Source organism: Trachypithecus francoisi, unplaced genomic scaffold (genome assembly GCF_009764315.1).
Source record: "Trachypithecus francoisi isolate TF-2019V2 unplaced genomic scaffold, Tfra_2.0 Lachesis_group10, whole genome shotgun sequence".
Taxonomy (NCBI): Eukaryota; Metazoa; Chordata; class Mammalia; order Primates; family Cercopithecidae; genus Trachypithecus; species Trachypithecus francoisi.
Window position 1 is genome coordinate 119,641,099 of NW_022681455.1, and position 23,924 is coordinate 119,665,022.

General features: G+C 45.3%; 1 protein-coding gene across 2 annotated transcripts in view; it reads left to right on the plus strand.

Moving 5' to 3' along the window:
* The window catches only part of WWOX (WW domain containing oxidoreductase), a 1,118,448-nt gene that overhangs the window by 875,943 nt on the left and 218,581 nt on the right, over positions 1-23,924 (plus strand). Inside the window, exon 9 of one of the 2 annotated variants that reach the window (XM_033219093.1) lies at positions 7,167-7,718. The exons of the other annotated variant lie outside the window; for it this stretch is intronic. Within the exon in view, the coding sequence (XP_033074984.1) occupies positions 7,167-7,187 (21 nt within the window). The 3' untranslated portion in view covers positions 7,188-7,718. Of the gene's footprint in view, positions 1-7,166; positions 7,719-23,924 lie in introns of those variants that run through there. 2 annotated transcript variants of the gene reach the window in all.

Sequence of the window (23,924 nt, forward strand, 5' to 3'; positions counted from 1 at the left end):
TTGGAGACTCACTCTGTCACCCAGGCTGGAGTGCAAGTGGCATGATCACGGCTCACTGCAGCTTCCCGGGCTCAAGCTTGCCACCCACCTTAGCCTCCTAAGTAGGTGGGACCACGAGCACGCACCACCATGCCTTGCTAATTTTTGTGTTTGTTTTTGCTGAGATGGGGGTTTCACCATGTTCCCCAGGCTGGTTTCAAACCCCCTGAGTCCAGGTGATCCACCAATCTTGGCCTCCCAGAGTGCTGGGATTACAGGTGTGAGCCACTATGCCCAATACCCTAGATTTTTAAAGAAATACAGGAAACAGCCATGACTGGTGTCATTCAGATTTAACTTGGGAGAGTCTAGTGGGTGTTAGGTTTCCACTGGATGAGGGGTCACCATGAAAGGTAAGGACCTGACCTAGGAGGACTCAGGAGTTGGAGGCTGCAGAGGATGGCACAGAGTTTCAAATCTTTGGGGTGTGTAAGAGCAGGAGACGCAGGATGGGAGTGGATAGGAGTGATGATGGGAGAGGATGGGAGTGACGACGGGAGAGGACAGGAGTGACGCCACATAAATCAACTCTGTTGCAGCCTCCTGGGCCACATCTGTAGCTGCAGGAGGAGGAGGGAACAGGGAGACGGGGAGCCTTTCTTCCTTTTTTCACTCCCAGTTCTGTGTTCTTCCTTCTCATTTAGCACATACCCCACTATATTTAAAATAGATGTATATGTGTATGTATTTAATCTTCCATTCCTTGTGGCACAGTGCAGGGTCTGCATGGCACAGTGCGTGGTCTGCGTGGCACAGTGCGTGGTCTGCGTGGCACAGTGCGTGGAGATTATTCATATGTGCAAATGAGTGAGTGAATGAGTGAATGGGTGATTTCCAGACTGTCCAGAAATTGTGCCCCGTAGTCCTCTCCGTATGAGCCCAGTAGGGATCTGTCACCACTAACCCGAGGCAGGAACCATGTGATCTGAGCTCTGGCCATTTTGTGGAGATGGAGATCAATTGTCATTGCTAATTGCCAGAGACCAGGTCCTGGTGGTGGCCAAACTGTTCCCTAGGGAGTTCTCAGCAACCTTGCAGAATGGGACGGCAGTCTTCATCGTGGATACAGTTATGTTTCATTGTTAGCCATCACAAGCCACACATAGACATTGTGATGACTATGATAACTTTGTTTCACATGTAAACTTTGACCTCAGAGCAATGGGGCAGGCTTTTCCCAAGGACCCTGTTGAGAGGTTCATGATGGTGACAGGAAGCACAAGCCCCAGCTGCCAAGGAGGCTGGTATCGGGAGAGGCAGAATGTGTCTTTTCTTTCTTCCTCGTCTTCTTCTTCTTTTTAAAACCATGCTCATTGGTTTTAGGAATCATTAGCATGGTGAAGATGAAAGCTATTGGAGATAGCGCAGATTGCTTCATTTTATTATGTTCAGTTGGATTGGATCCGAGCCATTTGCAAAGAGCAGTATTACCATAAGAAGGGACTTGGAATGTTTGTCACACAGTACTTCTTCGTGGAGAAGGCAGTTTCTTAAAATTAAAAAAAACAAAAAGACAACTTGAAATAGCACAGTCTTTTTCCAGTTTCAAATGTGTAACAAAATAGAACTTTCTATTTCCAGATGGCTTGCCTGGAACCTGGTGAGTGGCCCAGCTACCAGGCCCCAGTAGCCCTTGTCTCGTTATTTCCTTCATTAGAGACCTGGCATATAATTGTGGGAGAGAAAAGCCCAGTGGAGCAGTCAGGGGACTCCCTGGCTATTTCTGTGTCTGGTCTTACACGGGTCTGGGCATTGAATTCAATCACAAACCCTAGCGTGCTCCTTTGTTACCTCAGTGGACAAAGTCAAGAAAGTAACACTTAGATTGCCACCCTGCTCTCTCCCTTTTTTTTTTTTTTTTTTCTTTTTGAGAAAGGGTCTCACTCTGTCACCTGGCTGGAATACAGCGGTGCTATCTTGGCCCACTGCAATCTCCAGTTCAAGGGATTCTCCTGCCTCAGCCTCCCGAGTAGCTGGGATTACAGGGGTGCGTGCCACCACGCCCAGCTAATTTTGTATAGAGACAGGGTTTCACCATGTTGGCCAGGCTGGTCTCCAACTCCTGACCTCAAGTGATCCACCCGCCTCAGCCTCCCAAAGTGCTGGGATTACAGGTGTGAGCCACCGCACCCAGCCCCTCTCTTTCAACCAGAACAGTTCCTCTCTTCTTTATTGTATATTTTTGTATTTCATGCAAGGTGCTATTTATGAACAAGGGGGTTTCCTCCAGCTTTAATAAAGAAGAGAAAAGAAAAGAAAGGAAAAATAGCATGTTGAAAACCTTGTACTAATCAAAAAAGCCAGTCACAAAGGACCATATGTTATATGATTTCATTTATATGAAACGCCCCAAAAAGGCAAATCTATAGAGACAGAAAGTAGAGTGGTTGCCAGGGGCTAGGGATGGGGTGTGGATGGAGGGACTTAGGATTAACAGCTAAGGAGAGCAGGATTCCTTCTAAAGCAATAAAAATGTTGTAAAGTTGATTGTGGAAATTGTTGCACAACTCTGTGATTGTACTAAAACTTGGTACACTTTAAATGGGTGAATTGTATGGTATATGATTCATATCTCAACAAAGCTGTTAAAAAATTATGTGAAAACTATGATGGGATTCGACTAGTCTGATGCTCAAATTTCCCAAGTATCCCCCTTTAAGTCTGAACCAGGACAGAAATCCAGATGTGGCCTGAGCAGTATAACATGGAATGGGCCTGTCACCTCTACCCCACATATTCTCCTGCTATTAATGCTCCCTATGAAAGCCATCAGCTCTTTTGATAACCACAGCACTGTGTTGGCTCTCAGTTAGAGACTCAGACTTATCCCTGCACGTATCACCATCTTTGATTCTGTGCTCTTCCCCACTACAGTGTTAACTCCTTGGGGACTATCTCTAGTTTACTGTGAATGATTTTTGAATAACATCAATTACCGTAATCTCATGCCCGACATTGTCCTAATTATTGTTCAGAACACAGCAATGACTAAGGTGCAACTCTTGCTCTTGAGAGATCAACGTTTATTTGGGGAAACTGGTGCTACCTAAGAAAACCAGGGGAGACTCAACCCAAGGGATTGTGTTTGAGCTAGGCTTTGAACGATGCATAGACCCTCACCAAGTATGGAAGTGGAAGAGAAAGACATTCAGGCATGAGGAAAGTCACAGAGCTAAAAAAGAATATAGTGTGATGCCAGCATCATGAGAAATTTGCTGAGAATTCATTTGAGGCCATAATTTAAAGTGATAGGATGATCCATGTATAGAACTTTTACAGAGCAATGTGTACCACCCCTTCTTCTTCCTTACTAGTCTTGATTCTCGGTGCCAAGTAAACCCAGCTTATGGCAAAAGGGAGTTTGTTGGCCTATGTACTAGGAAGTCTTGGGGTGATGGCTTTAGGCATGGCTGGATCCAGGGGCTCAAAAATATAATCAGATGATTTGTTTCCTTCCGTCTTTTGCTGTGGTGGTCTCTGTCTTGCTTACTTCTGCAGCAGGTTTCCTCTACCTGGTGGGAGAAACAGCTGCCGGAAAGGCCAGGTTCCCATTTTATGCTAACTTCATAATAGCAGGAGACCTCCTTACTCTGTTGCCCAGAAAACACATATTTCAGGTAAGATTCTAGTCCAGTGTGAGCCACGTGCTTTATTCTTGAGCAATCGCTGTGGTCAAGAGATAGGCTGTTTAGGGCCAGGCACAGTGGCCTACACCTGTTATCCCGGCACTTTGAGAGGCTGAGGCGGGAAGATCACTTGAGGTCAGGAGTTCGAGACCAGCCTGGCCAATATGATGAAACCCCGTCTCTACTAAAAATACAAAAATTAGGTGGCAGGCACTTGTAATCACAGCTACTCAGGAGGCTGAGGCAGGAGAATCTCTTGAGTCCGGGCGGTAGAGGTGGCAGTGAGCCCAGATCACGCCAGTGCACTCCAGTCTGAGTGACAGAGAGACTCTGTCTCAGAAAAAAAAACAAAACAAACAAACAAACAAAAACAATAGGGTGTTTAACAGGTGGCCTAGGTCATGTATGCACGGAAAGAGAATGGAGCAACTCTAATGGACCCTCCATGGGTCAAATGGAGCAAAATGTGCTTCCTAGAAGACCATAAGGAAAAGGAAGGGTACTGGGTGGACCAAATCTATTGTTACAGTATCCCTTATATTCCTTAGGATTCCTTTTTTCAAGTTCAGGCATTCAGCTGTGTCTCTGGTAAACTGCACCCCCCCCCATCCCACACCCCCACCGCACCCCACCACGCTCTGCTACCCCGGCTTTTTTGTACTGTTGGGTTCCAAACTTTAGCTGAGGATTTTCACACACGCATCTGTTAAATGCCATTTAAACAGAACACTAACGAGAGAGCTAGTTCATTTCTCTTCCTGAGACCTCAGTTTCCTCGTCAGCAGAATCGAGATATTAGTGCGGACATGGCAGGCTCTTTAGGAGGATCCATCGGGAGCATCAGGCGCACCCTCAGGGAGCATTAGAGCTCTTCCCAGGCCGAGGTAGGAGTTTGTCCACCTGCTGTTTACTCTGAAACTTCTTGCTCCACCTGTCACTTTAGGAGACCCTGATCTGCCGGAAGGTCTCCCCGTACACCCAGCAGCCCCAGACCTCTCAGGAAAGAGCAGATTGTCCTCCGTTGGAGGAGGAGGCTTGGGGCAGGTGGCAGAGCAACTTCATTTCCAGATGAAACTGGGCTCCCTGGCCATCAGCTGCCGTGCTTGGAGGGGCGTTCAGACAAAGAGCCAAATTTAAATTCATGTAATGTTGCTGTTTGTAACATTGAATACTTAAGACATCTGCTCAAAGTCTCGCATTATAAATGAATGGAAAGGATCCAGGAGTGCTTTATTAGATGGGAGCCGTTAAGTGAGCGCCGTGTATTTAAAGCAGGATCTTAATCAGACATTATTTATATCTATAATATTTTACAAATTAAAAGCAGTAGAAATAGTCACTGGAAGGAAGTCAGCAAGCAGGGGTGAAAAAAAAAAAAAGAACCTGAAGCCTCCAAGATAGGCTCACTGACCATCTCTGGGGGAGGAAGGGTGAAGAGTAGCAAATTTACCGTCATCAGCAGGTGTCTAAATGTTCCGTTTAAATTAAATGGCACATGTCATAAAGTACATGCCGCTGCACATCCCACCCTCTGTTTCTGTTTCAACTGCAGAGCCTATTTTTCTTTCCCTTCCAGCTCAGCTGCCTTCTCCTCCCTGACCTCAGGTCACCCAAGACTCCCACTTTATTATTTCCCTTTACTTTTAGTTCATTATTCTCTGTGATTCAGTGGAAACATAAAAAATGGTTTTTAATTTTAATTAATGGCAAACTTAGAACAGACCCATTTAATAAATCTGTCCTCTGAACTTAACACGTCTCCCCGTCTGTAAGGGTTGCCTGTCATTTGATTAGCGCCGGAGCCTCCCGACCGAATGGCTGAGTAATTGACAAAAACTGCAGGTAAGGCAAGGGACCCGTAATTGATTCATAAGATCCCTTCCTCGGATCGCATTGAAGAGTTAATTATTTTTCCTGCAGTTGGGACTCAGCTGTTGTTTCCACTGGGATTAAACAGCTGTCAGCATTGTTAATGACATCAAATTCATGCATTAAAATCCTCTCATTCCCTTCCCGTATAAAGTGGGATTGCAGAAATCTCTGCCACGTCCCTCTTTATGAAGGACTGAAATCCTAGGAAAGATAACGGCCCTTATTACAAAACCACAGACCGGTGCTTGTGTTGATGGAATCTCGTAATGAGTAATTAAGCTGCTTTGCAGAAGTCCGGGCTGTCATCCTGGCGTTTGGGTACTTATGTTCCCTGGTGGAGGCAGCCGGGGAGACTGGGAAGGTGATAAAAGGAAGAAAAATAGAACTGTTCTAGAACTATCTCCACTTTTAACAGCACAATACAGAACAGAGCTACTCAATAATTAGCCAACCAAGTATGAATTCTCGTATGTTCTTAAAGTATCTGCCGAATTCTTCAAACATCTGTAACAATATGTCTGATGAATAGGAAGCCTCCCTTTATTATTTTTTTCTTTCTGTTTTCTTTTTTTTTTTTTTTTTTGGGTGGGGGGACATAGTTTTTCTTTCTGTCTCAGTCTCTCCAACTGTAGGAGGACCAACTTCAGGCTCTTATTTTGTTTGCTTTGCGTTGCCTTATCTGGTTTTTCAAAGTGCTGTTTTAACAAATGAAAGTTTAAAACTTGAGTTCAATTTGAGTAATTTGTTCCCAAGGAAGAAGTAAATGAGAAGTATTTCTGGGTATTTTCAATAACACAAGTTTCTGTGCTGATATGGGGGCAGGGGCTCGGGGGTGGGGGCACCAGGGCTCCTGAGCCGAGAGCCCCCTCTTCCCTTGGAAAACAGAAATTTCTGTCTCCAACTAGGGAAAAACACGCGTGTGTAGAATTTTGGTTTTTTTCTTCAGCGTGTTTATTTCATTTAACATTACCTATCCTACGATTATTTCAAGGTGATTTTATTACTAGTCAGCTTTCTTTTCCCTAGCACAAAACTCATGCAACATTTATGTCGAATGTTTAAAATTCTTTTCTAAATGGTTTCACCTTTCTGAAAATCTCTTGCATTCACAAAGTGTAAAGGACTGTCCTCATTTCTGCACTTGAGAGTACAGTGTGATTTCACAAATCAAACAATATCAGGAAAATTCAGTCTTGTTAATACTCTCGGAAGGGAAAGAAGGCAAGTGTACTCTTCAGAAAACTGATTCTTTCGGATTTGTGTTAGAGAAGAACTCTCTCTAATGACCTCACAGCACAAAAGCAAAGCAGTTAAATGAATAACCACCTTCCAGTACAGATAATAAAATAGGAGAATTTTATGTGTCACATCAATAAACATCTTAATTGAAAGGCACGTGGGTTCTTCCCTAATACCTGCCTTGCTATACACTAGCCTTCGAAAGAATCTTGGTAAATTGTTCAGCTTCAAGTTCCACAACAAAATGGGGTTCTGTTTTCTAGAACCTGGCCTACTTATGATGTGATGAATCCATCTCTGTTAAGATTATCAACTCTAATAAACCATGTGTTATTTCCTTAAATACTGTGCAGTGTGCAGGGAATTAATTCACGTTTGTTTTTTATTTAGTACAAACCTAAATATTACTGACTCATAGAAAGCGTCACCTGATGCAATTGTCTGTCCTGAAGAGGAGGACAGATTGTTCTGTGGCTAACTAATGCTGTTTACAGAGTTGTCACTTTGCCAAACCCCAAGACCCACACTTCGTCTCTGGTGTTGGGTCCGCCAGCTCTCCACCCTTCAGAATGGGATGTTTAGGGCGTCATCTTCTGAGACCCACAACCTATGCCAGGAAGCAGAGGCAATTTATTACCCCAGCTTCCTGTCCACTAAAGGCCCGGGGAGACCTTGAAATGCACAGCTGCAAGCCAGATTCCACCAGTGCAGCCTTGGAATTTAATGAGGCCTCTCCGGACACAAAGGGAGATGGACATTTCTAGGCTTGTGGAATGAACTCCCCGGCCCCTCCCCTCTCCTGGTGAGACCATCATTGGATGTGAAAAGGCCTCTACTATTGGCAAGGCTGGGCCCCTCCTTTTGCCTCGTCACGCTACACTTCAACTCTGGACCAGAATTGATTGCCACCAATAAAAGACACCCCACTCCTTAAAAAGTCAACATGGTTATGCTTTACTTAGTTATTACTTAGTGAACACCTATAAGAATAGCCTCATCTGGTTCAAGGGTTCTCAGATAGGGCTACTTTTGCCCCCAGGGGAGGTGGGGCAATGTCTAGAGGCATTTGTGGTTGTCATAACTTGGGACAGGGGTATTGGTGTGCTCCTGATTTCTGGGGGTAGAGGCCAGGGATACTGGTTAACATCCTACATGAACAGGGCAGCCCCTTGCGACAAAACCTTATCTGGTCCTGGATGAAAATAACACCGGAGGTAAGAAACCTTGGTTTAGAGGGTTTCCCAACCTTTTTTTTTTTTTCATTATGGCCCCCTCCCCCAGGAGCCTTTTGAGACATGACTTTCGTAATGGTCTTTGCCCATGAAACCTGAATACCACAGATGTGCTGAATGTCTGTTCCTATACCATATACATATCTATGCCTTGTAAATGAAAGGTGAATAGTGTTTGTTCCCCAGCCCCCATCCCTCAAAACCAATGCTGACACCCCTGGATGTGTTGTCACCCCTGTTGGGAATACACAGCCCAGAGAAGGGCTTTGTCCATAGGCAACACAGAGCCAATTGAGGACTTTGGGCAAGGGAAGGTCACGATGGAATTCAACTCTTCAAACAATTCTGCCGGGCCTGTAGAAGGTGGGAGGAAACAGGTAAGATCCCTGACTCCTAGAACCATAAGAACCCTTGCCATTAGGACGAAACCTCTTCCAGCTTTCTCAGCAGCCACATGTCACCCCCTCTTCTACCCTTTGCCCCGCCACCCTCCATCCCCAGACATCCTCCTGCCTTTTAGTTGCCAGTGCTTGGAAACCTTTGCAAAGTCTTTTTATGGAGGTGCCATGTCCTTTCAATGGTGCGTTTATCCAGCGCTCCTCTCTGGGCTCCAGCAACATTAGGGCAGTGTTATTCCATCCAAATGTCAGTTTCAAGCTCAGGTCTTCGTTGTCCCTCCTTGTATATCCTGCACAGTTCCTGGCACAGAATAGTCACTGGAGAATTATTTCTTTGAAAGAATGAATTAATGAATTAATGAATGAAAGCTTTTTTCCTTGCAAAGCTCCCTGCACACTTTAATCTCACCAGCATCTTGTGAAAAACTCCTACTTCTTTCTGATCTTTATTTCTTACGTAGTTCTGAAATGAGAACCGATGAAGGTGCTTTTGCTCATGGTACCTCAGGTCCTCACTCACTCCCAGCACTCAGGGCTGTGTGGTCAGAGTCTCAGATTCGGAGCATGTGATGTGCGTGGGCCTGTGACTAACAGCCACATGGCATGCAATGGTGGCAGCCTGGGAGGCTGACTGAGCAAGTAATTTCTGCTTAAGCAAGAAGATGAGGGGTGATATAGTTGCAGGACCATGCACTTTGCCATCATAGCTTGATCTAGGTCTCAGCCTGGGATCTTGCAGTTGCAAACAGCATGGCGTTGCGTTTCCAAGCCTGAACATCCGCACCTGCGATGATAAGACCGTCTCTTGGTTTAATGTGATGCTGAAATAAAACAATCCAAAGAGAAAATGCCCGAGGCATACCAGGAGTTCAACAGATACTACTTCTATCTTCCCCGCTCTAGGTCTTTTGACTGCCGCTACCATTTAAAATAGTTTTTCCATGAGGCACATCTTAGTGCTGACAGTGTCAATGTCTTTAATGCCTGGTTCAGCTGCAAAAATTGAGAGACAAAGGTTTGATAGCATCCAAAGTATGCACGCCACACTCCACCTCCGATGCCCTTTTTTTTTTTTTTTCCTCAGGGCCATCAAAAAGGAAGTAACTGGTGTAGATTTGACACCTCTTTTTTTTTGTTCATTTTATGCTTTTGAATCTAGCATGTGTAAGCTCATCAGAGAGGTTTCCCTTGACCTGGGACAATCAGGTTTCAACGGAGGCTCATGCACACGTCAACACAGGAACCTTTTTGTTGCCTCCAGGCAATTTCATACGAGCTGTAATAGCTTCCTCTTTACTCCCATATGTGGTGTCTCTGGTACCCTGTATATCATTCAATCAAGTGTTTGTTTTGAACCACTTATTTTGGCAAGGCTTATTCACACAGGAGAGCCCTGACAGCTCTTCAAAGGTGCCACCGATGGTGTTTGTCAGAGAGGTTCAAGCTCTTGAATTTAAATGGCCTCCCACAGGGAAGCTGAAGATAGGATCCTCCAGAGGCCTGAGATCCTCCAGATCCCTATTCATTTGCCTGATTCATTATGACCACAGAAGTTTCTAGGGTGGCACTCTTTCTTCTGTCCTGGCCCCACAAGCAAAGCACACACCAGAAACCATAAGGAGGTGAGCTCAGTGGACCTGTCCTTTACTTTCTTTCCCTATTAGAATCCCACCACAGACACTCTCTCTCCTTCTTTGTGGGGGTCACTTCATTCCTTTTTCTTTGAGGGGCTATAAAATTTTTATTGTTACAAAAGTGAAAGGGGAGAGGAGATAGAAGAAGGAAAACAGTGAAAGCTCAGCCTCGAAAGAAGTGCTCAAAGGAAAAGAGATTCTGACAGAGGGCTCAGACCATCAGCAGGGGGAGGGGGTGCCTGCGAGTCTGTGACCGTCCTGAAGGACCCCCTTCCCGGGATCCCAAACATGTACTCCCATCCCACCCTCACACCAAGCTCCCATCTGGGAAGCAGCAGACACACGTAAAAGCAAGGACACTTCAGGGATGCTTTTTGTTTTCCCCTACTTTTAAAACATTGAGGTGAAATTCACGTAACATGGGATTAAACATTTCAAAGTAGGTAATTCAATAACAGTACACTCACAATGGTGTGCAACTACATCTGTCCCTTCTAAAATATTTGTATCTCCCCACAATAAAAGTCTGTACCGATGAAGCAGTTACTCCCCATTCCTCTTCCACACCAATCTACCGTCTGTCTCCATAGGTTTGCCTATTTCGGATATTTTATTTAAATGGGGTCATACAATAGCATCATGTGTTCAAGGTTCATCCACATTGTGGCATGTGTTAGTACTTCGTTCCCGTTTATCACTGAATCATATTCCACTGTATATTGATACCACAGTTGGTTGATCCACTCATCCATCAATGGACATTTGAGTTCTTTCCACTTTTCTGCTCTTGTGAGTCAGTGATGCTATGAATAATTGCATATGAGGATTTCGGTTCCTGTTTTTAATTATGTTGGGTATATACCTAGGAGTGGAAGTGCACACTCTCACCAACTGCATCAGTCTGTTCTCGCACTGCTATAAAGAAATGCCTGGGACTGGGTAATGTATGAAGAAAAGAGGTTTAATTGGCTCATGATTCTGCAGACTGCACAGGAAGCATAGAAGCTTCTGTTACTGGGGAGGGCTCAGGAAACTTACAATCATGGCGGAAGGGGAAGGGGAAGCAGGCACGTCTCACATGGCCAGAGCGGGAGCAACAGAGAGAGACTGGGGAGGCGCTACACACTTTGCAACCGCCAGATCGCATGAGAACTCTCTCACTGGGACAGCACCAAGGGGATACTGCTAAATCATTTATGAAGGATTCATCCTCATGACTCAGTCACCTCCCACCAGGCCCCACCTCCAACGTTGGGGATTACAATTCAACATGAGATTTGGGCAGGGACACAGTTCCAAACCTTATCACCAGCGCTTGTTATTTCCTCAGGCACATTCTGATGTCCCTCCCCACTTTTCTCTCCCCCACACCTTGAAGCAGGTGCAATCATATTAGGCTGTGAGGACCAGCATTGACCTTCATCAGCATCTGCTCTCCTTTGCGGCCAGGTCTCCTTGGTCCTACCTGCTCAGAATTTCAGTCTTTTTTTTTTTTTCCTATGCAGACACAGGAAGTATATCTTTTCCTCTCGAATACCGCTTGGGGCTTATCTTGTTTTATGCTACATGCATGTGGCTTCCCCCATTACAAAAAGAATTCTTGTTATTAGAGAACATTTGGAAAACATACAGAAGTAAAACAAGCCATCCGCATTCCCACCTCCCAGAGATAACCCCTGTGTTTAGTTCATCTCCTTCTAACCTTTCTAGTTTTTTTTCTTCTATCATATTAGGTAGGCATTGGTTTGGCTCCAGTGAAAACTGCTTGTATTACTAACAGCAGCAGCAACAAGAAGACAGAAGTTTATGTGTGTCTCAGAATGTGTAGGTGAGGGGCTCCCCCACTGAGGTGCTGGGATATGGTGGCCACTGCATGGTTTTGCTCAGGACTGAATTAGAGGCAGATAAAAGGCCCTCACTCCCTGGAATCAGCTAGAGATGGCTGAGGTTCCTGTGAGGGTTTTACAGAGGTTCTGCCCAGCCCTGCAGAGAGGAGAGTCAAATGGGAGTTTCTAGCGATCCGGTTGAAAGGATCTTGTTGCTCAGATGTCTCTAAGACAATGATCAGCACCCATCTCTCAGAGCCTGTGCAGCCGTCCATGCCTGAGGCAGGAGATGCTGAAGATAAAGGTCCTCAGTGGTCCAAGTTTTTCCTACTCAGCCTGGGAAGTAGCACTCAGTGTCCCAACAGGAAAACTGCACTGCATTTATCCAAAGGGTGTGATTGGTAAGGGGGGGTAGTGATATAGAATAAATCAATGCAGCTGGGCACAGTGGCTCACACCTGTAATCCCAGCACTTTGGGAGGCCAAGGCAGATGGATCACGAGGTCAGGAGATCGAGACCATCCTGGCTAACATGGTGAAACCCCATCTCTACTAAAAATACAAAATATTAGCCGGGCATGGTGGCACGTGCCTGTAGTCCTGGCTACTCGGGAGGCTGAGGCAGGAGAATCACTTGAACTCAGAAGGCCGAGGTTGTAGTGAGCCGAGATCGCACCACTGCACTCCAGCCTGGGTGACAGAGCGAGACTTCATCTCAAATCAATCCATCAATGCATGTCCCTTTGTCCCCCAACTCCCACCCCAAATCCATGCTGAACCATACCTATCCTTCACCTTTATAAGCATCTAATTTTTAAATCTTTGCTGTGAAGTTGGCTGTATGAGCTCCATTTGACAGATGGAAAAACTAAGGTAGTTTGCCAATGATGGCTCATTGGCTTCAGGATTTCCATGTCTTTATTTTGAGTAAACACTTTCACTGCTAATTTTTTTCCAACAATGTCCTTGGAATGGTTTTAGTTCTCTTGGCTGTAACCAAGTCTACACGATACCACTTGAATTGGCAACGTCACAGTCAAATCTCAATTTTCACAATTAATTGTGCTGCAGTTAATTAAATTGACTGCCTGGCAATGCAGCCTCAATTAAAATACTAATGGTTTATTTATTTATTTTGTCTTTTACAAAGTGTTTTCTTTTACCATCTCTCAGGATCCAATGTAGGTATCCCGATGGTAAGAGTGATAATACCATGACTGATTATTCCATAGTTACAGGAACCACACATGACATTTCAAATCAGAATCAGAACTTTGCCCTTGAAAGGGGATCCAGATCAGCTCCATTCTCCCAAGGAGACGTTACTACATTTCTTGCTTTTTGAATAAGTATTTGGCAGGGCTCATTTTCATCATCTGGAAGAGTAGATAGGGTCATCTCGAAAGTCCTCTCTTGGAAGGGATTACGGTTCTGCAGTCCTGTGGGACTGGACTCAGTCGGTAAGTGTAGAGGTCATGGTATCTCCGTTTTTCTTGTCTTCAGACATGTTGAGATCGAGTGATATAAAGTCACAGGGTTGGCCCCACAGTTTGGTTCGTGGCTTATGTAGAAATCTGTGCTAAGAAGCTCTGTGTTGCGTCATCACGGGGCGTTTTTGAATGTCATTCAGTCATACTTTCCAGACCCCTAGGAGCCTCATTCAAGTTCTTCCTGTGGAGTGCCATGCCTTGGTGTTGAACCAGGGTCCCAACTGGGAGGACCTTTGTACTGCCACACTTTGCTAAACTCTGCATGTGGTCTCCACGATGCCCTGGCTGTGTTAGTATCAGAAATGGCTTCGCCAACATCTCCCAACTCTGCCCTCTTATTAGGATTTCTCTGTGCTTGCTGATGCCTGAGCCATCTAATAATCTTTATGGGAATAACCAAAAATGCCAGGAGAAAAAAACGCCAGCAGAGCTCTTTAGGGCAGAGTAGGGAGGGACGGGGACAATGTGGGCAGCTGTCCATGCAGCACCTACCACATCCAGGATGATGTTTATACAAAGCATCTTTTTTTTTTTTTTTTTTTAAGATGGAGTTTTGCTCTGTTGTCCAGGCTGGCATGCAGTGGCACAAGCTGGGTTCTCTGCAACCTCCGCCTCCCGGGTTCAAGCTATTCTCCTGCCTCAGCCTCCCGAGTAGCTGGGACTAAAGGCCCATGCCACCACGCCCACCTAATTTTTGTATTTTTAGTAGAGACGGGGTGGCCAGGCTGGTCTTGAACTCCTGACTTTGTGTGATCCACCTCCCTTGGCTTCCCAAAGTGCTGGGATTACAGGTGTGAGGCATTGTGTCCGGCTTGGAGCATCTTCATGTAAGCCCTCAACCTCCCTGCAAGATAGATACAACCAGCTCTGTTTCCAAGGCCGAGGAGCAAAGGAATGAGGTCATTTCCTTGAGTTACACTGAAGATGGTCTAATTTCAAAGCCCTTCCTGTGTCCACTTTGCCAGGTGTCACCCGAAAAGCATGACTCCTTGAAGCATCCTGAGGTTTGGATGCTACAACTCTATGTCCTGCTGAAGGAACCCGCCCAGAACATTGAAGGCTCCAGTGTTTTGACTGGCAGGATCTCAGTTTCAACATCTGTCTCTAAGGGCTCTGGACCTATGCTGGGTGAAACGTGTTGTCTGTAGGATTTGGCCCATCTGAGCCTCACTGGGGATGGGCTAAACTCTGTGGGGTTTGTATTCCTTCTTCATTGCTCAGAGGAAAGGAAGAAAAAAAATAGAAAGAAACGACCCCAAACAGCCTCTTTCGTGCACACGCCTAAGCAATAGGAACATGCATTTGCATTCCTTCCAACTGGTGTGTTTGCAAAATACAGACAGGCAAGTTTGAATCACTTTGACTTTGAAAGTGTGATTTTGAGCAATTATCTGGGGAAAAAAATACCTCCTCTTCACTAAATAAGTCTGTCAAAAAGAGTCATAGTACAGCGTGCCAGTGCCGGAATACACGTGTGCGCTGGTAAGCTGGCCCCAACCAATTAAGTAGTGAAATGTCGACTGCGTTCAGGCCCTTCCTGGTCTGCAGACAGACTTGTGTTAGTTCATTTTCATAGTGGTGTGTGTGTATCTTTAGACTTTAACTGACAGATTCCCACAGTGAATAGAGTAGGGAGTTATCAATTACATGGTTAGCTAGGCGCTGCCATTGTATGCTCTGTGGCTTCTTGACAGGAGCAGGCAGAGAAGGAGGGAAGGACTAATATTTCTGGTTCAGGAGGACTGTTAATATTTTAGACCGGGCTCCTCAACCGTGTATGCTTCTTTAGTGAGGAGAAAATGTGCATTTGAATCCCGCAAACCCTCGAGAAGTTTGCCTTAATAAATAGTGATTACCAGAATATTCTCTTCTAAAATATATTTTATTTATCAAATGAATACCCTTCTGAACCCCTCTTTATCCTTCCCGTGATGGCTAAACTAATGTCATCAAATTTTGATTTCTGTGTGGTGATGTTGCGAGCAGTGCCTGAAATAATGAAATTACCCTGAGCAGATTGCATATAAAACCGTTTGCAATGGGCGAAGCAGTCTTTGGGGCTGTGGTTTCCTTTGGCTGCCGTGTAATATATTCCTTTGTTTTCCTTTGTGAAATATTTGTTGTGGGTCTCCTGTATTCTGAGTTGGTTGGGGAAGTGGACTTGTCTTTTGCTTTTGTGGGCTGACACTGAGATCAGCATCCAAAAATCTATTTCCCACCAAGGCATCAAATTCCATCCTTAGGAATTCCTTACAGAATCAAAGAATCAGAAAGAGCTGAAACATAAACCATGGACACTCAAATTGTTTACCCTGTAATGAATGGGAAAACCTAAGCTGAAGAAAGGAAGTGTCTGCCCAAGAAGCTGGCAGGAGAGTAGGATCAGTAACCAGGGCCTCCTCATATCTGGTCTCACGGTCCTTGCATGGTGTTCTTTCTTAAGTTGAATGTTGCATTCTCCTCGGATAGGATGGATATTTTCCTGGGAAGGATGACACATGATGTGTTTATCCATAAAACTGAACAGATATTATGTGTGCCTTTTCTTATAGGAAAGACCATGATGCTATGAAAAGAGAGGAAGGGAAGGAGAAATGGGGTATGTTAAGGTCTCAGAATGAGTTGTGGGGCTAATGTTCAGTCTGTCTCACTTTTCTCCTTGCCACATTTCTCGACTCTCCTGCTGTTAGATTTGGCCATCTGACTTCCAGCCAATGAAATTGGCTGCAGGATGAAACTAGTCTAGATCCCTGAATGACTGCATGGAGCAGATCTCTCTCTGGTCAATAAGACATTTCAGGAGTGAGAGATAAACTTCTTTAGTGTTAAACCCCTGTGACTTTGAGATATATCTCTTACAGCAAGTGGAGTTATCTTAACTAATGCAGAAAGGTAGGACTGGTGAAGCAGTCCATCTTTTTTGAGAGCTATTCTTTGTCTGTTATTTGCTTTGGATCCAGTATAACCACATGGCACATACCCTTGTACATGTTTGCCAAGACTGCTATATGACAGAGCTTGGAATTCTTAGGAGCTTTATCAGGTAATTGGAAGTCCCCCACCTCCAAGAAAGCACTCTCTAGGTCAAGAATCAGCAAATGTTTTCTATAGAGGATCGTTTAATTAATATTTTGTACTTTGTGGGCCATATAGTCTCTGTTGCAATTACCCAACTCTGCTATTGTAGTGCAAAAGCAGCTGTAGACAATAAGTGAATGGATGGGTGTGGCCGTGTGCCAATAAAACTTTATTTAAAAAACAGGCAGCAGGCCAGAATTAGCCCTGTGAGATGAGTCACATGAGCAGAGAGTTCTGGCATCAACTTTGTTCGGAGAGATACTGAAATACTTCTCCTCAAGTAAGTCAATATTTCTGTCTCAACTGGTTGATCAGAACAACATACAAACTGACCCTTAGGAAACTTCTACCACAAATATCCTGTGAATCTTCATGCTTTTGTAATAGCATTTAGTCAGAAGTGGTCAGACTTTCCTAGTCCTATTTTCATGATTTCCTCTGTGGTGTCTGTGGATCGATACCGGGAGCTCAGGTAAGGAATGTGTGCTGGGGATATAATAGAAAGGAGAAAGATGAGGAAGAAGGGTGCATGGAGCGTGGAGGGGAAGAACTGATTCTTTTTTCAGTTAATTGGCTCATCAAGGTTCCGGTATTGAAGTCTGGTTTCATTTGCCATGTTAACAGGATATGGACAGTTATTGGGCAAAAGAAAAAAAAAAAAAAAGAATGCTGGATCCTCGCCCAGCTCCGAGTATTGCTGAGTACCTGACCCCTCCACCCCACTCTATCAGGAGCCAAGCTCTGGCCGCCCAGTTTTTGGACTTTGTAACTGTTTCCGAATGGATCAGATTCCATCTGAATTGCAGATGGCTTTAGCTCCAGCAGCAGAGGCTGCCATGACGTCGGCATGTGATTTCTTCCAGGACTTAACTCTGGAGAGATCTCCATTTCCTGTTGATCATGAAGGTTTTACAGGCACAGTCTGTTCTGTCAGTCTGTCACCGTGCATTATGTCAGAATAGAGGAAGCAGTTCAGCGCGTAAATCTGTGTCACTGGCACGCAGGGTGTCGTGTTGTCTCGAATGTGCCTTGTCAACACCACAGGGCTAATAGCGGTGTCAGGGTCCCCGTGCCACAAATCACTTCACGTCTCTGGCTAGTACCGATCTCTTCCTGTCACTAGTGGAAGTCTCCTGCACTACATTCAGAATAGGGGCCAGGCGTGGTGGCTCACGCCTGTAATCCTCGAACTTTGGGAGGCCAAGGTGGGCAGATCACCCAAGGTCAGGAGTTTCAGACCAGCCTGACAAATTGGTGAAACCCAGTCTCTACTAAAAATACAAAAATTAGCCATGCATAGTGGCGCGCGCCTGTCGTCCCAGCTACTCAGGAGGCTGAGGCAGGAGAATTGCTGGAATCCAAGAGCCGGAGGTTGCAGTGAGCCAAGGTCGCGCCACTGTACTCCAGCCTGGGCAAAAGAGTGAGACTCCATCTTAAAAAAAAAAAAGAATAGGCACGGACAATTTACCTGGATCCTCACATTGCAATGCTGACTACTCCTGAAGGAGTGTAGAAGTTGCAGCTCATGCCTGCGTTCCAAATGGCTGCCTTCTGCAGTCCCGTCAGCCGGGATCCCTCTCATACAAACACCTTGACTGGCTGAGAAATGCGGATGCTGTGTCAAAAGGTCATGGCTCAGAGCCAAAAATGCACCATGCTGACCTCCAATTTTCCTTGAGGAGGGGCGTCCCAGGGTCAGAATTTTATGCAATGCAAGCTTGTCCAAGATGGCATGGGAACATGTGGGAATGTCAAGATGAACCGGGGCTCCGGGAGACGTTTATGGAGTCAGGAGCACACATACATTCCTGGTTCTGTCAGCATTTCCCTAGGCGAGATGAGTCAAACATTTATATTTTTACATATGCAACGCGCTTGCAATTTTCCACTGGGGATGATAGAAAAACTTATTGAAAATAGTTAATCAGTTTTACAAAGATGCCATAGGTAGAGGTGCTTCCAGACCTATAGTTTTGAAAGTCACCTAGAGGATACCAGTCTGACTCAGAGCTTTATGAAGGCATATTCCTAATATCCTCCCTGTGCTCCATGAAGAACAATTGGTTTGGACATGAACTGGTTTCCATTTTTAGACTCCAGGCCCACAATATTCTAAGTAGGTTGGGGCTGTGCTGATTCTACCACTCTTTGGATTTTAGTGGATTTTCTTGTTAGGATTTCATGTAAGTAACCTGTGCAGAGAGTGAGGGCAAATAAGAATAAGAATGACAAACCGATAGGCTCCTTGACATCGTTCCTTAATTCCAGGTCAATGGCGGACATCACTCATTCATCAGTACTCTGTTTTCCTTCCAAGAATGGATCTGACTCTTGAATTCTCCTTAATAGAGTGTTCTGGGAGGCTGTTACCAATTGACCAGGGTTGATGCACATGTTGAAACATATTTGCCATTTCTTGATAGCGTCAGAAGAGATTTTAAAATACTATTATTTTGATGTTGTTAGTTTTCAAAGATTAATTCCACAGAGATTTATTGGGCTTTTTTTTGATAATACACATTATGCTTGACTTGGGAGTTGCAGGATGCACAAGAGACTCCTTTTGACTGCAAGGACTCAGTAAAACAAAGTATTTCAAGGTCATGCTACAAAAAGTCCTACCAGGGGCGTGGTCAGGAGGCACAATGCACTTATCCCACACAGAACAGAGAGGGATCAGAGGAGGCTGGCTGGGGAAATGATCCTAGGGCTTTCTTAAAGGACACAGCGCCATGGTTAGTTAAGTACAGTTTTTAAAGAGAACCAACTTGCCACTTTGATAGCAGTATAGGACTCCAATATTTCTCATTTGTAATTTTCAGAAGCACACAGAAGGTCTTTGAGATTGAATATCTCCCTGCATCACAAACCAAAAGGCGAGTCAATGTATAAGTAGGCTGTGCTTATTAACTGAGTCCTGGCTTTATTGATTGTTTTAGCTTCCATGATCTTTGCATGTGAGTGGTTTGGTTTTGTTTTGACAGTGATCTTTTTGTACCTTGTATCGGGGTAGATTGGAATGTGTTTGAAAATTTAAGAATATGTTCCAAGCAAAGGCAGGATTTTTCAAGTTCGTGCATCCTGGAGCTCCTGCCACGGATTGCGTCCTTCTTTTCTTTTTTCTAGCAGCTCTCAAGAGGATGAGACAAATGGATTGTGAAACTGGAGGGAGGGTTTCTCATTTTTTAATCCATTGTTCTAGTGAGAGTTTAAAGCTTTCCTATAAAATATGTGGGTTGAGAAAAATTGGGAAAAACCCCTTGAAGGACTTTCCTCTACGCTCCCTCATGTTTCAAGTGGCTTTTTGCATGATGGTGCATATGTCTTTGTTCCTGTACGGGGCCATCCACGTTCAGAGGCAGAGTAACGTGAATTCATTTCGCGCTAATGAGAGAGTTGGGATACGTCGGCCCGAACTCTCTGTGTCCTTTTCTTCTTGAGCTGATGAACTTGTCAACTTTTAAAAAATGTGCTTTCCAAAAATTTCCAGCAGGACTTTCCCCCCTTGCTGTTGAAACAGTGAATCAGCCCTGTGGGCTCTGCTGCTTAGAACATGGTTCCAGTGAAACCACAGGTCTCATTATGTCCCTTCTGTATCCATGGTAATCCCAGTAGGAAAGAGGTAATAAGCCCAAGTTGAGTAATTTCAAGAAATTTTAATAATAAAGGGGCTGTTTCATAAGGGGGTGGTCAAAGGTAAAGGGAAACGTAAGAGCAAATTTCTGGTCTGGTGCGATGGGTCACGCCTGTAATCCCAGCAGTTTGGGAGGCCAAGGCAGGTGGATCACCTGAGGTCAGGAGTTTGAGACCAGTCTGGCCAACATGGTGAAACCTTGTCTCTACTAAAAATACAAAAAAATTAGCTGGGTGAGGTGACAGGTGCCTGTAATCCCAGCTACTCGGGAGGCTGAGGCAGGAGAATCACTTAAACCTGGGAGGCCGAGGTTGCAGCAAGCCGAGGTCATGGTATTGCACTCCAGCCTGGGCAACAAGAACAAAAGTCTGTCTCAAAAAAATTTAAAAAAAAAAAGAAAGAAAAGAAGAGCTAATTTCCCAGAGATAGTAATAAGGGTGTCTGTAACCATCCTTGGCCAAGGAGAGGGAACAGGTACAGGAGACGGTTGAAGGTGCCAGTATGGAGAGGACTCCCTGGAAGGAGCTGTAACCTTTGGTTGAGGATTTCAGCCTACCAGTGTTAATACTCCTTGTCCCCAGGAGAGGTTCCAGGGGAATAAACTTCCCCGCCCCTTCAACTCTTTGCCATTGTTCAAGCCCTACTAGAAACCAGATGGCAAAAGGAACTTACTGATGTGTTCATACTGGTCAACTTTTTCAGGCACAAAGCCCAGTACAGAGGGCTGGAAAGTGCATTTGGGTAGGGAAATGGAAGATTTCTGCATAGCTGTCAAGTTAGTTTCTTCCCAGAGAGAAAGACCAGTGGTTGTAGTCTGTGCCCTACTCCCACCCTGTCCTTTCTCAGCCGTGGCTTGTGTGCATCCCCCGGGCCGGCATGTTGCTGCGACCACCAAGGGATCAGTGCCCCTGGCAGGAGAAATGAGCTCCGGTGGGCAGTCAGGCAAAGCAGATACACGTGCTTCTTTTTAGCTTTGTTGGAAGTTTTCATTTTGTTTCAGGAACTAGGCAAGAGAATTCCTGAGTTCCTGTACAACCTGAGTTCTCTGTTAAAACAAGCAGAAAGTAATCATCCTGAGTTCGATGGTTGAGAGTAAGCCATTTAACCTGTAGAGCTTTGGGACTTAACAATGATCCCCTTTTTGGGGTCCTTAATTATTTAAATCACCAGCATATTAGGGTTCTGAAGATGCTGAACCCTTGCCGTATCTCCCCAGAGTTAGTGACTAATTGGGAATAGTGTTCCATCTTGGATGGCCCCATCCACTAACCATCTTTCCTCTTTGGGTGGTTCTAAGAATTCTAATTCAATTAGAAGGCCTTCTTTTTAGTTTGATTAGTTCAATATCAAGAGTTAAACACATTAGCTTATATATATGTCTGATGAACTCGTCTCTGTTTTCTTGGATCCCCGAGATGGAATGGTCCTAGCGCAATCAGACCACTCTGCACAATCTTAACAGCACCACAGGCAACCTGCCCATGCTGGCTTGCTGGCTGGGGATCCCTGTCCATAGCACTCATGGCTCTACCATGAGTCAAGGGTAGTGGGGCCAGCAGTGGACTGCTGGGTGGTTCAGTTCTCAAAAATTTGAACTGAAAGACACAGAAAAAGACTAGTGGTTGGGGATAAATACTGAGACTGAGCGGTCTTGTGGATTCGGGAATTGGGCATCCAGTTGGCACCCTTTGCAAGAAGGGTGTTGGGGAGCAGAAAGCAAGAGTAAGCAGGAAGCAGGGCAGGAGAGAGAATGGAGCATGTGTGCAAAGACCGCAGTGAGATGCTGAGAGTAAGGGGACCGGCCCAGGAGGAAGCGAGAGGAAGCAAAGTGAGACAGAGGTGGTATGTGAGCGTGTGTGTGTGTGTGTGTGTGTGGTGTGTGTGTGTGTGTCTGTGTGTGTGTGAGAGAGAGACAGAGAGAGACAGACAGATAGACAGATAGATAGAAAGAGAGGCCGGGCGGGGGTCCACGTACAGTGGCTCATGTCTGTAATTCTAGCACTTTGGGAGGCCGGGGTGAGCAGACTGTTTGAACTCAGGAGTTCGAGGGTAGCCTGGGCAACGTGGCAAGGCACTCATCTCTACAAAAAATACAAAAATTAGCGGGCATGGTGACACATGCTTGTAGTCTCAGCTATTCGGGAGGCTGAAGTGGGAGGATCTTTTGAGCCCAGGAATTCTAGGCTGCAGTGAGCCAAGATTGTGCCACTACACTCCAGCCTGGGTGACAGAGGGAGACCCTGTCTCACCAAAAAAAAAAAAAAAAAAAGAGAGAGAGAGGTTGAGCTCCATTGATCAGTGTCTCAGACTAAGGGCCTCCATTCCCCACATGCTTTGTAGTTCCTGGCTCTGTTTTCCATGAAGCCTGACCATGCATTGCTTCTAAGTCATGGGCCCTGCAAGATCCTCCTTGTGCCTTGAGAAGGGCCCTGTCCGCAGCCTAAGGAGCTTCAACTGTTCTCTGCTGGGGAGAGAGAGTTCTGGGCTGGGGAATGGCTGTCTAGCTTCAGTGGATTTCCAGAATCCTGAGCTGCTAAAGGTCAACAGCTGTGTTATTGCAAACTCTGTGGCCTGCATTTTATCAATGCCAGAATGCACATCACACTGACAACAGCTCTTTGTTAACACCGGGGAGCCCCCAAAGCCCCAGGGTAATTCCATCACCACCCAAGTTGTAAGACTGTAGAATGAACAGGCCAGAATGCGATAAAGTAAAATGAAAGAAAATAAAAGGAGGCAGGGAAAAAGAGAGAGGGAGAAGCAGATAGAAGGAAGGAAGGAAGAAGGAAGGAGGGAGGGAGGGAGACAGGGAAGGAAGGAAGTCTGGCAAGAGGGCACCATCTGGCCTCAGACCTGCCAGGATCCCTCCGCTGTCTTAATCAAGCTCTCCCTCAGTCTTTCTGGACTGAATTTGTCTCTGTGTTCACTTGGCATTTTTTAAAAGGAGACAAAACAGGTGATGAACACAGCATGAGTGATTTTCCCTTAAGAGAGAGATGTCATGCTGAGAAAGGAGAACCAACCTCCAGGGGAGTTTGTCTTGAGACCAAAGCCCTGGGAAGGACAGCCTGTTTGGATCTTGGTCATTTCATTAGATTCATAAAGTGCCTTTGAAAGGAGCAGGACACTCTGGGGACAAGTCAAAGCATGGCAGCCTTCAGTTTCCCAAAGAAGAGTTGTGGAGAAGGAACAGTGAAGGAAAGTACCTTACCGAGTCAATGACGGCAAATTCAGCCCTTGTCAAAGTCAAAGAAGAAATTTGGAGAAATTCTCACCGCTGTGCTTAGGAGTCACCCTGAACTATTTCTTGGATGAAATTCCCACCTTCCCACTTCTGGCAATGAGACAGCAAGCTTGGAATTTGGAGTCCATGTTAGATCCAGGTCCCAGCCAGGCACAGTGGCTCACGCCTGTAATCCCAGCACTTTGGGAGGCTGAGATGGGAGGATCACTTGAGCCCAGGAGTTTGAGGTCAGCCTGGTCCACACAGGGAGACTTCATCTCTATAAAAAATAAAAAAATTAAAAATTAGCTGAGTGTGGTGGTACACACTTGTAGTCCCAGCTACTCAGGGGGCTGAGATGGGAAGATCACCTGAGCCTGGGAATTTGAGGCTACAGTGAGCCATGATTGCACCACTGCACTCTTGACCAGGAGACAGAGCAAGATATTATCTCAAAAGAAAAAAAAAAAAAGGCACCAGATTCTCCACCTACCACCTACCAGTGGTAGGGCCTTGGGCAACTTTTTTTACTCCCTCAGAACCTCAGTTTCCTTTCTTGTACAATAAAAGTCATAAGGTTAACACCTCCTCGAGGTGATGTAAAGATGCAACAAGAAGGTGAAGGACTTAACA